Raw genomic sequence first — 14,249 nt, 5'->3', positions numbered from 1 at the left:
AGTCTATCATGTCATTTCTGGAGTAACATACTATCATAGGATGTACAATTGGGATGATAAACTCCTATTTAGTATGTGATGCATAGGAAAGTATCATCATAATTGAGATCCGGGAGATTCCGTTATATCTTTACTAATGAACTATGTAATGTAAAGGTAATTTGTACACAAGTAGAGATGCCTTATAAGAATCATATGTTTACCTGATAGGCTTAGATGAAGATGACTAGTCAATGATCATTAATAGTCTAAAGAAGTCGAACATATTAATACTTCGTGAAAATACCTGTACCATATGATTACAGTCAATGGCCAATTTGAGCCAGATAAATAGTCACCCAAGTGTGGTAAGTGCAGCAATCGGCCACAAAATCAAAAACTAACGGTGGGGTTCTATACCTATGAAGTCTGGGACAATCGGATCTTGAGTAGGATGTATCCAGTCATGATTTTCAATACTCTTATCAATTACACTACCAATGTTTGTATTTAGTTCTATTAGAAATGCCATGTCAATTATAATTAAATTATTTACAAATTGTGGATTTACTAATGTTTACAACGTTAATACAAATAACTTTACTTTTGTTTACACTGAAAAACCTTGCATATGTTTCAAATGCTTTAAAATGATTGATTGTTTCATACCTAAGGGACTATTAGTTTGAGATGGTTGTTTACCTGCTGGGTAACTCCCCTATTAATCACCCTATCATTTCAATTGCAGATCCTCCCTTAGTTAAGGAATCTCTAAAGGAGTTCCAGCCCTTGCTAGGACACACTGTCGATCAGAGTCCACTCCCAGGCAAGCATTGGGATTATGCTCACTAGTCCAGTTGTAGTTCAGGTTTAGGATCCTTTGCTTTATTTTGAGTAAGAAGGTAATATCTATTGTTAGTGAGAGAACTATTTTATTGGCAATGTTATGTCATTTCCTTTCTATTATTATTATGTTGATTTTCATCTTTGAGTACACTCTGATACCCTAATGTTTATGTGGTATTTTGGACACGAGTTCTATTTAGTCTATGTCTTTCCATGCAACTTATCACCTTTTAAACTTGTTTGTCTATTTATATTGTTATCATCTATGGGGAGTGTTACTTATTGTCTTGGGATTCTAGCATTGAATCATGGGGATTTGTGTTAAAATTTGGGGACGCTACAACTACTGAACTCTCAAACTTAAAATTAAAATTCAACTGTGAATAATAACTTTTTTTAATTTTCTTAAAAACATTCTTTAAAAAATTACCTCTACATCCCTGTGGAAATAAATCAGTTTTTGGATGCCATATTAGACAAACAATATGCAGACAAAACCCATATCAAAATCAGTGTCAAACAAATAGCATGGAAGCTAATTTGGCTAAGGGCTTCCACCCACAGGATCATTACAATCATATTCAGGATATGTAAAACAATTTCTGTTGTGACCAAACAGACCCACATAGATACTCAATAATGTTTTTTTTTTTTTTTGCTGAAAAATATATTGAAAACATTTACTAAAAGTCTAATATTATATATAGGGAAGCGTTTGGATGCCCTAAAGAGAGCCAAACATTTTTCAAAATAGGGATTACAAGTTAAAGAACCGTGGACCATTTTTTTTGTAAACCACCTTTGTTGGGGTTAGAAGTTTCAGAATGGGCTGGTTTTTGGTGAGGATGATCTCCTCATCATAGAGATCATCCTCACAAAAAACAGCCTGTTCCAATACTTCTAACCCACACATTGAAAAAATGTTTGGCTCTCTTTAGGGCCTCCAAACGCCAATATATATATATATATATATATATATATATATATTATATATATATATATAATGTTTTTCATGATTTTTTTATTATTTTGTATATCTTTCGTTTTTTTCCCATTTGCTCTCTTTTCTTTCCCACTTTTATGAAGTTTTCCCTCGCCGTTTTAAACCTGTATTCCGACTTGGTGACTATGTTCAGAAGTTTTACCTTGTGAAATGAAAATTGATTTGCTCCCCAAAACAAAAGAAGGATTGGGTATTAGAAAGGTTAGGACTTAGGATCATGAACTCAACTTTGTTGGGAAAGTGATTGGGGAGGTTTGGGGATGAAAGAAATAATTTGTGGAAGGAAGTGAGTAAAGTGAAATATGAGAGATTATGAATTTGGGGTGGGAAAGCGAGGAGGTGAGGTCTTTCGTCCCACAGGTGTAGCACTTTGAAAGAGTTTTGTAAAATTATGATGGAGTTTCAGAGCAAGATTTGTTTTAGAGTTGGAAGGGGCAATAGGGTAAGATTCTAGGAGAACAGATGATGCGGTTTTTCCACCCTTTGATAAAAGATTTAATGGTTTGATCTGGGACAGAATTATCTTGGGACTTTATTTATAGGAGAGACTTTAATAAATGGAAAGTTCAGGAGGTTGTGAATCTCCAACCTATGGTGGAGGATCAAAGAGTGTGGGCCTCGAGTCGTGACAAGGTGTTAACTCATTAAAATCTTTTTACAACTCCATTGTACAGTCATCTCTCTGATTTCCTGAGGTGGCCTTCTGGGGACCAGAGCTCCGTCCAAAGTATCCTTTTTTTCTTTAGAGGTCGGATCTAGGAAGGATTTTAACCAAATAATGGGTAAAGACATAATTTTGTTGATTTTTGTTTCCTCTGCAAAGCTTGTGGGGAATCCGCTAATTATCTTCATATTCATTACTCCTTCATAAAGGAAGTTAATCTCTTCCAACCTTAACACATTAAGGCCTTTTCGCACAAAGAAAGGATCTCGTGGACACTAACTCCTTTTGCCGTGTGCTGGGGCATATGGAAGGAAAGGAACAACAGAACCTTTGAAGGAAGGAACACTCCATTTAGGAAGTGATAATTTCTATCATTGGTTTTCCTTTATTTATTTATTTATTTTCGTGTAACCTGTTCAAAGAGATCTTTTGAACACTTTACTTGGGTGGGATCAGATGTGCAATTCTAGGGAGTGAGTTTATTGCTTTCTTGTAGGTGCTGCCAGCCTCCTTTCCTTCTTTCTTCAATAAGAAAATTATTTTATCTATCGAAAAAAATGGATGATGAAGGGTCATGCTTCACAAATAACAATGTAGTTTCAAATCTTGGATGTCAAGAAAAGTACAACTTTATGGGCATTGCTCAAATTAAGCATCTCCATCTTTTTTTTTTCTAAGTATAGAATAGGATTTATTAAAAGAATGGAAGGCAACAGCACAAAACCGAAAAGGTCGGAGTGATTTACCGATGCAATACAAGATTGATACACATAAGCAAAACAGAAGCTAATGTCCCAACCCTGGACTTTGAGGTTCCGGGTAAGTAACAAATTTTCAAAAAAACAGCCCTTGCATTCTTTGAAATGTCCACTTGAAAATGAAAATAATAATATCATAAATGTCCTCTTCCTTTCGTTGCTTCTGAATTCTCCAACAAATAATGAAGAGAAGCATTCTCCAAAGCAGCCTTCCTCTTGGAGAAAAGGCAAGAATGTACGAACCTCGGTAAATCCAAAAGACTGAACTGGGCTTCTTCCGACTAAGATTAAATTAGTCTTCTAAAGAATCCATAGATAGACATTACCACATCGATACATCCACCCAGCCAAAAAGTTCTAAATGCCTGCTGGAAGAGAAGGTTTCATCTGAATCTTGATTCCTGATTTTGGAACTATAAGTAAGAAGTATTCCCCATTGAAAAAATCTAGCATGTCACAATGCAACAAGTCCCTCCACATCATGGAAACTCCTAGATGCCTCCATATCAGACATAATAACCCACTGTTTTCTAAGTAATGTATATCCCCTTCGACCTTTGTTCTATGGCAGGCAGGAAAATGTAATTCTAACACAAGTTCTCTATTATCAGATACTATTTTATGTTTATAGGCTTAGTATGATATTGATTGGGCTGGATGATCTACAAATGTCTTTCTGCACATCCTTGGGCTCTATTTAGGATATTGGTATCTCTCAGTGCTACTCATAGTTGCTCAAAATAGCAATGAAATCAAACACTGTCCTATGGCATCTACAGCTTCAGAAAATTAATTGCTAAAGGATTGGGAAAAGAACTAAATTTAAAACATGCGCACGAAATATACCAAAATACTTCCATTTTCAAAAGGCATGAATGAAATTAACCAACAATTTTTTTTCATATATCTTTCAGCAGAAATCACTGTTCACCTTGCGAAATATGCCGGGGACAATGGATCAGATCAGATCTGAAATCCGATCCATTTTGGTCTGATACTTTGGGTCTGGATCGAGGATTTGGATTCCAATAAGGATCGTATCCGATAAGGTCCTGATCCATTTCTTATTGGATCGGTTCTAGATCAACCATGTCCCGATCCGATAATGATCTGATGATATGTGAAGAAGTATCTAAAATATATTATATTTTATTTAATATATGAAGTTTATTTAAATTTGTATATCAAGTCGGTTTTGCCCCAATCCAGATCCGGTTCATTTGTTATTGGATTGGATTTGGACCTTAATATTGAGATCCGGTAAAAGCTCAAACCGATAAAAGTCCAATCCAATGCTTATTGGATCAGTTCTAGGTCCAATCCAACCCTTATTGGATTGGTACCAAATTGACCCTAATCCGATCCAAACTCGATCCATTGACAGACCTTCAATGTATTTCTGATAACTAATTAAATGTTCGGCACAAAAATGCAAATTTTCAATGGAAATATTTTGATAAACAATAAAATTAGACCAAAATACTCTTCACTAAAAACATTATGCTAAAAATATTGATAAAAATTATAAAAAATAACAAAAATATAATTTTTTGGCAGGGAGAACATCTAATTATTCATAAAAATAATATTCGCTAATAAAAAAATACACATAATAGATCACCTTTTTTTCACTTTGTTCAAAAAAGAGTTGTACCTGTATGGAATTCTTTTGTTTCTTAATATGATCTCTATCCTCATCTCTATTCACTTTTTCAATTCTCCTATCCCACCTAGGTCTATTAATTTATCTATGAATTCCATTACCTGGTCCTTAAGGACCATGAGGTTCCAACATGTGATCCTTGACATACCTTTTGTGGCAATATAGATCATAGGTTTATCTTTAAGCAATATAATTTATAAACAATACCATTTCAGCATGAGTTCCACTAAAACTAAAGTCATAAACAGTAAAGGGAAGGAAGAAATCATATTCAATTTTTTCTTAGGATTATTCAACTCAGTAACCACAGACGAAATTGAGTAGTCAAGAATAAAGATACATACTTTCAATAGCCTCATCTGTGCGAAATCTTTCAGTAACTTTGTTTCCACTATCAACATCACGGAGCTCCACCTGTAACAGGCAAAAATATCTCAATATTAACCTCAACAAAATAAATAAATCTATTGATGTGACATGAAAAAATAGTGCCCAGGGAAGATCATACTACAGATGACATAGACCATGGTTTGAAGTCTCAATATGTCTCAATCAGTTGAAAGACAAACAGTAGGAGACAATGGCGAGAGTATGAGACATACCAAGACATACCAAGACAAACCAAGAAAAATCTTCTTTGTCTCATTGCGTTCACCCATGAACTGAGACACTCTGAGAAAAAAAATAAAATTTTAAACCATGATATAGGCTCACTCAAGAAGGTAAGGTTATCATTTAGAGCCATCCTCCATGAATACAATCGAGGGACATAGCGTGCTCATACAAAAAAGCTATGCATTATAATTGTTAAGATGTTATGATTATAACAGCCCTTCAAAATTGAGACTATGCAACCTTCTACCTTTGCAAAAAAGAAAAAGATAGATCCATATCTTTTAATTATCATGAGATTCCAAAAGAAACGTATGGGATCACATAAACGTTAAGTGCATTCTTCTCGGATCAAGGGATTCCTATTCAACGGATTCGACATCTGATGGTGAGGCTTATGATGTGCCGAAAAGAGTGACTAGTAGTATTGTGTGGCCCCTTAAATTCTGTTTAAAGAAAAGGTGAGATTGTTGAGTTGTGGGACCTCAGCTTCTCCCCTTGGCTTTGGCCAATAGAGCCAGTTGATCAAGCCTTTGAAACCAGATCATTTCTTCCCTCTTGATTCCATCTATATCCCAAACCCGAACCTGAAATCTGAATGATCTGGAATTCCTTTCCAATTCTGTATATCAACTAATGGAGACAGACTGGGAAACAAGAGATAAAGCACTCCACACAATGAAAGTTCCATACTTGGAGAACCAATAGGCCATCACAAGTAGTATTTGCTAGCGACAACATAATGAAGGCAGTCAATCACTATAGATTGTGGAGGGATAAAGATCATCTCCCATCTAGACCGTTCATTTCACACCAATCAATGGGAATCTTGAGACGGACACGTAGTGTTATTTGGGTGGAACTCTATTTAATTAGGGAAGAATCCCAATTTGGGAGGATTCTTCCCTTTTAGATGATTAATGTATTTGAAATAAGGATAAATATGACAATTGTAATTTAATTAGAATTAAATTTCCTATTTGAGATTTAGGGTTTTTTCTATTTAAAGGACCAAAAGTCATGATAAAATGGGAGGAAAAAAGAAGAAGAAAATAGGGATACAGGAGAAATTTCTTGGGGATATGATGTAAAGGAGATACTCATGTAATATGGTTACAGATTATAGTGGAATAGTTCCTCGAGCCCGTGGATGTAGGCATCTTTGCTGAACTTAGTAAAAAATCTCTCGCGTTCCCTATTTTAGTTTATTTCTTTATGATCTATGTGTGAGATCTTGATTTGGATCGAAATCTCGAGGTGGATGCAAAAATGCCTCTACAATAAATTATAGAGGTAATTTTTGTGATTTACCTCGAAATACCAAAGATTCGCCAATGATCCTCGAGATCTCAATCCCAATCTAGATCCCACACCCACAAACCATATATGTAACAGGAAAGATAAAGAACACAAGAGATTTTTACGGGGAGCCATCAACTATATTCTAAATCCCAATTTACATAATTGCAGTCTCCCCCTAGATGCCTCTTTTCTTCTCATTTTTCCGTCTCTTTCACAATGGCTTTATCCTTTTAAATAGAAAAACCCTAAACCTAAAATAGAAAACCTAATGTTAATCAAATTAGATCTGTCATATTACCCTTATCTAAATAAAGTAAATATATAAAGGGGAAGAATCCTCCCAAATTGGGATTCTTCACTAATTAGATAGAATTTCACCCAAATAACGCCACTTGTATGTCTCGAGATGCATGCTGATTGGAAGGAATGAATGGTCTAGACGGGAGAGGATTTTATCTCTCCACAATAACTCCTTCTTGAAGGTGGAGATTGAAGTGTTGAGATTTATCTTCGAGAACTTTGCAGCTTCTAACGCTCCTTCATGAATGAGCGCCATTCTTGATTTCATTCCTGAGCTCCCGAGCTTACCTTGTTCCATGTTTCGCACAAATCTAATCTTCCACTGAACTAAGACTTGCCATCTGATAAACCGACCAACCTGTGAGTCAAGCTTGATTCCTTGGGAGGAGCCCAGTCTTTCCATTTCAATTTCTTTCACCAACCAATTGACAAAGAGGTCGAGTTCCACTTTAAGTACCAACTGACCCACAACGGGTCGGATTTCCACACTGAACCTAGAAAATGTCTTAACCATCTTTATTCCTACTCAACCTAGGAGTATGGCTAGATTCCCTTAACGAACTGAGCTTAAAAACTTAACCTTTAGGGTCCACTTCCCTTGATGAACCAACGTGAAAGACTTAATCCTTTAGGGCCCACTCTCCCTTGAGAATGAAGCTCGGTTCCCTTAACAAACCAACCTGAAAGACTTAACCCTTCAGTGTCAACTATCCCTCAAAAACGGCGCTCGGATCCCTCAATGAACCGAACCAAAAGACTTAACCTTTTTCACACCTACTTTCCCTTAAGAGTAAGGATCAATTCCCCTAACAAACTGAGATTAAAGACTTACCATTTTTCCTTCATCTACTTTCCCTCAAGAGTAGGCCTCAATCCCCGAGCTAAAAGACTTAGCCTTTTCCTTCATCCACTCTCCCTCAAGAGTGGGCCTCGATTCCCTGAACTAAAATACTGTTTTTTTCCTTCATCCACTCTCCCTCAAGAGTGAGCCTCAGTCCCCGAGCTAAAAGACTTAGCCTTTTTCCTTCATCCACTCTCCTTCTAGAGTAGGTCTCGGTCCCCAAGCTAAAAGACTTGGTTTTCATCCACATTCCCACAAGAGTGTGCCTCGATCCCCATGAACCGAGCTAAAAGACACATTTCCCTTCATCTACTCTCCCTCAAAAGTAGGGCTCGGGGATATTATTGAACCAAACTGAAAGAATGTTTTTTCCCTTCATCCACTCTCCTCAAGTGTAGGCCTCGGTCCCCCTCAATCCGAGCTTAAAGACATCATTTCCCTTCATCTACTCTTACTTAAAAGCAAGGCTCGAGGAAACTATCAAACCAAATTGAAAGACTTGAACAAGTGGAGGTTAATTTAGTTTGCATAAAGACAAGCTTTTTATTAAAAGATCATTTTTTAATAACATGGGTCATCAGTAAATCGATATACCTTATAAAAGTTTGAGCAAAATACATTCACTTCCCTTATTGAAAACATAAAAAGAGCACTTCATTTATTTAAATCCTACTAATATTACATTCTTAGGTAACACCAAATCCCTAATTAATTATACTCAGATCAAGCCCCTAAGTAGAATTTAATAATTTTTACCTCACAGACTGAGCTTAAATCTAGCCCCCCGTGTATACAATATAACTTGGTGGGTCAGAGGTCGAGAAAAAAAGTTGAACCATTTAACTCAGCGGAGTCCCTAGACTTCGATCAAGTTGGGTATTGAATTAGCTCACATTCTTATTTGTCAAGCCAACCCAGCTTACAAAAATTGGCTCGGCATGAATTAAGCCCCTGAGCAATTAATCCACTCGATTGAGGTAAATTCAAGAAAATTGTACCTTGCACTATGATCCTTCCTGTCGTACATATGTATCGTAATGCCCATCGCAGCCAACATGTGGACCTTGGATTGGATTAGCATATCCTACGATGTGGTTGCTTCACACCATCAACCCCAACCATATCCAAAAAGTACTACCAAGGATCACTAACTCCTTGCACATCCCACCATAAACTTGGCTATTTCGTCTTGTGCGTGGCCATATCAAATATCAAATTCTAACCCCTCTACCCCTATACATCTCTGTTTTGCACCATTCTTTTAACCCTTTCCATTTTCACATTGGGCCTCACAACAACTACCAACACATGTGGTTGTGGCTCATGCAACCAAGATACATCAAAATCTGATGTTAAGGTGGTACACCCCTAACAAACTCCATACATGACATGCCCTATGTTATGATCATTTTTGCCCAAAATCCCCTATCTTTCTCTCTCCCTGGGTGAAAGACAAGAGGTAGACCGAACTGCTCCTCACTTATACTAAACAATGTTTTCCCTCGGAATCCCTTATTTTCCTTTGCTTATTGCCGCCGCCATGAACAGAGCACCATCTTTATCCACCCTCAGTTACCGCCATTAATGTTGTACAACACAACATATGGTTTGTGAATCTTGCTTGTACCCTTTATTCTTCTTTTTATTTATTTTGTTTTTCTGCTCCTTCACCTCCACAACACAAATCACCAAGCACCTCCTTCCCTCCATTTTTTCTCTTTTTTTTCTTCTTCTTTCATTATTATTTTTTTAAGCCACCCCCTTTCCTTTTTTAATTTTTGCCCTTCTTTAGATTCACATATATCAAGTTTGATGTGTATGCCACACATCAAGTTTACCTTTTCATTTTCCATATGTTTTAAACTCAAGGGAGGGTTCACATGCACATCAAATCTAAGTTGATGTGCATGTAATACACCAAAAATCTCTCACCTTTTCATAACTTTTACCAACATAGTGTAAGGCTTCCATACACATCAAACTATGGAAAACAAGTTAAATAAACCGCTAATACTAACCCTTTTTTAGAAGGTAATACTAACTTTTTTTACCGTTTCTTTCCTTGCTTTGCATGTATCTCATTGGTATCCTTACTTTGCACGTTACCATACACCAAACCATCTCCTTGATAAAGTAACACCTTACCACACGAACATAAACACCACCTTATCTTCGTGGTTCCCAACACCGATCTGAAAGTAAGGGTTTAACAACCCAATCTGGTTAGGTATTGCTTTGAAGATCTTGACTCACCTTTAGTGCTATAAACTTGATTCTTGTCATGATTGGACCACCGCCACAACCTTATTAGATTTGACCATATAAATCTAGTTATAAGTCGCATCACACCTCGCGACCTCCTATATTATTGCTGACACACAATAGGTCTATCATGACTGTTGTGTACATGACCCTTTTTGCCATCCATGGATGAACTTGGGATGGCGCCCCCACTCATGGCTGCCCTGAGCACCCACGAAATTGTGTAGATATGACCCTCAATAAAAATAAATCAACAACCTATTCCTTCCAAGATTGATCTTTGGGAGCCCTCCGCTCATTAAACATGGATTTGTTGTGATTTCCTAATCCGTTCTCACTTACAATGCCAAGGGATCTTTTACGTGATTCAACAAAGATGGCTACATTCACGGGCTTGAGGAGTCATTCCACTATATTATGAATCTCATATTACATGATTGCATTCTCCCCTAAGATATCGCTCTTCCTCTTATTTTTCCTCCTCTTTTACAATGACTTTTAGCCAGGAACCCTAATTTTAATCAAATTAGACTTGTCATATTTACCCATATCTAAATAAAGTAATTATCTAAAGGCAAAAAAGCCTCTCAAATTAGGATTCTTCCCTAATTAGATAGAGTTCTACCCAAATAATGACATGCGTCCACTTCAAGATGTGCTAATTAATGTGAATGAACGATCCAAATGAGAGAGGATTTTATCCCTCCAAATTCAATTGTATCACGGCACAAGCCCATCAAAAAAAAGAAAGAAAAAGAAAAAGAGAAAAACTTCTACCATGTCATGTACCATTTATAAGTAAAGCATTTGGCATTTACTTGAGGCCTTGCACAGAAAGAAAAATAAATAAATAAAATCTCACCATTAGCCCAAAGTATAGATAGAAAATCGAAAGGGATTTAAAAACAACAAACACAGTTCCCCGTGAATGCACAATAAAATCTTGCACCAGTTGCACGATCTAAGTGTCTTGGTTAACAAACATCACCAAAATTAGAAAAATGGATTTTTAAAAATAAACCTGTATTGTTGCTCCTCCTCTTCCATGCTGTGTGTGTTGTGATTTTAGGACCTAAAACCAAGAAAAAGAGACATTTTTAAAATTTATTAGTTTTCATATATATATATATATAGGGTCGGGTTCCGTAGACACATAAAGCTACAATGCTTTTGTCTTATATGGTTAAAAAGATTCGGAATAGGCTGATTTTTTGTGAGAATAATCTCTAGGGGATCATCCTTGCAAAAAATCATCCCATTCCGAAACTTCTAACCCATCAAAAGTGATTTACAAAAATTGGACGGTCTAAAATTTTTCAACTTCTAAACATGGGGCTAGAAGTTTCATAATAGGCTGATTTTTGGCAAGGATGATCTCCTCACCATAGAGATCATCCTCACAAAAAATCAGCCATTCCAAACATTTTTGCCCATATAAGACAAAACACATTGTAGCTTTATGTGTATACGGATCCTAATCCATATACATATATATATATATATATATATATATGGTCCCGTTCGGCACCCAACCATTTGCCCAACATGTTTTGTCCTACATGGGTTAGAAGTTTTGGAATGGGCTGATTTTTGGCGAGGATGATCTCTAGGAGATCATCCTGGCCAAAAATCAGCCCATTCCAAAACTTCTAACCCCATGACAAATGATTTACAAAAAATGGACGGTCCACGATTTTTCAACTTGTAAACATGGGGTTAGAAGTTTTGGAATGAGCTGATTTTTGGTGAGGATGATCTTCTAACCGTAGAGATCATCCTTACCAAAAATCAGCCCATTCCAAAACTTCTGACTCATGTAGGACAAAACATGTTGGGCAAATGGTTGGGTAAATGATTGGCTGCTGAACATTTCCCATATATATATATATATATAGGGAGCGGTTCGGCAGCCCTAAAGTTTGCCAAGTTTGGTGCCAAACATTTTTTGTAAATCACTCTTGATGGGGTTAGAAGTTTTGGAATAGGCTAATTTTTTATGAGGATGATCTCTACGGTGAAGAGATCATCCTCAAAAAAAATCAGCTCATTTTAAAACTTCTAACCCTAGTTTACAAGTTGAAAAATTGTGGACCGTACAATTTTTGTAAATCACTTTTGATGAGTTAGAAGGTTTGGAATAGGCTGATTTTTGGTGAGGATGATCTCCTCATCATAGAGATCATCCTCACAAAAAATCAGCTTATTCCAAAGCTTCTAACCCATATTTTGAAAAATGTTTGGCACCAAACTTGGCAAACTTTAGGGCTACTGAACATTTCCCAGATATATATATATATGGGGACGGTTCAGCAGCCAACCATTTGCCCAACATGTCCCGTTCAGCACCAAACATTTTGGCCAACATTTTAGCCAACCATTTTTTTCCTACATGGGTTAGAAGTTTTGGAATGGGCTGATTTTTGGTGATGATGATCTCCTCACCGTAGAGATCATCCTCACCAAAAATCAGCCCATTCCAAAACTTCTAACCCATGTTTTGAAAAATGTTTTGCCAAAATGTTTGGTGCTGAACATTTCCCATATATATATATGGGTCAGGTTCAAGAGCCATATGAGAAAACATATGTAAAAACTTTCATTTTTAATAAAATTTTAAAATATGGGTTAGAAATTTTGGATTGAGCTGATTTTTTGTGAGGATGATCTCTATGATGGGAAGATCATCCAAAAAAAAAAAAAAATCAGCCCAATCTGAAACTTCTAACCCCATTAAAAGTGATTTAGAATGTGGACCGTCGATTTTTTACCAATTTTTATCACTAATTTGTAAATCACTTTTGATGGATTTAGAAGTTTCTGATTGAGCTGATTTTTTGTGAGGATGATCTTTTCATCATAGTGACCATCCTTGCAAAAAATCAGCTCAATCCAAAACCTCTAACTCTTATTTTAAAAAACGAAAGTTTTTTCATATGTTTTCTCATATGGCCCTTGAACCGCCCCCTATATATATATATATATATCATCAACCAATCTCATACCTGATAAATACGCCCTGAAGTAGATGAAATCAGCATGGATTGCAATTGTATAGTGTACACAAAACGAATTAGTGAATCTGTGAATTAAGGAAATTTTCAACAAAATTAATGGATATAGATAAGAATTCAACCTTTTCTTTTAATGACATTTCCGAATCTGACCTGCAACAATTCAGATTGAGTTATGAACCAAAATAACACAGTCAAACAAAAGCATAATTTACGGCAGAAAGATCACATAAAGAAATTCTAAATAACAACTCGCTCATTTAATTTATAAAAACCAAAAAAAAATTAAAAATAAAATTTGAAATTGAGAAAGAAATGGGAATTCGGAAATTGTAGAATAAGACGTACATCGATGCCAAGAACTTTAGAACCACGATGTTGGATGGCGGACCATGGGGCCACCAAAGTGCCACGTGGCAGTGAATTATTGGGCAAATTCGTCAGCAGGGGATGTGATGCTCTGTGAGTGGTAAGAGTTCTCAGAGAAGAAGAAGAGGAAGAAGCGAATAGAATGTGAGGCAATCGTCTTCTTAAAGCATGCATTTGTACGGCCTTCTACTGATGAGGCGTAGAAGATGGGAGAGAAATAATATTTTCCCTATTCTGATTTCTGATACAAGGGTTTGGAAATGGGAAATTATAAAGGCACACCAATTATTCATTAGAGCCACCCATGTACTAAAGGCAATCCCATATTTTTGGTTTCACGATTATGTCAATCTACTATACGAAAGCAACCCACGTTCTTCCTCAATTTTTGAGTAGTTTGGATTCCCTCCATACAACACAGTCATCGGAACAGCCATCACTGTCAGAGTTCCTTAAAAAATGTGGCCCTCTTCATCCTTTTTTACGCAATATAATTGTTGAAATCCATCAATATCAATCCCTATCGAGTAAGTTTTCACGTGAGTAGCACCACAAACACCACCATGTCGAGTTACCACAAACACCATAATCAACCTCTTCTTAAATTAATTTTTAGGTTAAATTAAGTTTAAAATGTTA

At 36.3% G+C, this 14,249-nt stretch overlaps 1 protein-coding gene across 8 annotated transcripts in view; it reads right to left on the bottom strand.

Moving 5' to 3' along the window:
* The window catches only part of LOC147400312 (elongation factor P (EF-P) family protein), a 34,239-nt gene extending 20,283 nt beyond the window's left edge, over positions 1–13,956 (bottom strand). For 4 of the 8 annotated variants that reach the window (XR_015179300.1, XR_015179301.1, XR_015179299.1 and 1 more), the window contains exons 1-5: positions 13,590–13,943; positions 13,364–13,394; positions 13,233–13,246; positions 11,252–11,302; positions 5,258–5,327 (exon numbers count right to left, since the gene is read on the bottom strand). Coding sequence is in view for 5 of the 8 variants with exons in the window: in XM_086445959.1 (XP_086302085.1) it covers positions 5,258–5,327; positions 11,252–11,302; positions 13,233–13,246; positions 13,364–13,394; positions 13,590–13,784 (361 nt within the window). In the remaining 3 variants the exon portion in view is untranslated. Of the gene's footprint in view, positions 1–5,257; positions 5,328–11,251; positions 11,303–13,232; positions 13,247–13,363; positions 13,395–13,589 lie in introns of all 8 variants that reach the window. The other 4 variants (XM_086445954.1, XM_086445956.1, XM_086445955.1 and 1 more) reach the window with 4 other exon arrangements.
* Positions 13,957–14,249: the final 293 nt, after the last annotated feature.

Source organism: Akebia trifoliata, chromosome 6 (genome assembly GCF_017979445.1).
Source record: "Akebia trifoliata isolate Shusen 1 chromosome 6, ASM1797944v1, whole genome shotgun sequence".
NCBI lineage: Eukaryota > Viridiplantae > Streptophyta > Magnoliopsida > Ranunculales > Lardizabalaceae > Akebia > Akebia trifoliata.
This window is presented reverse-complemented; position numbering and strand designations above follow the sequence as displayed.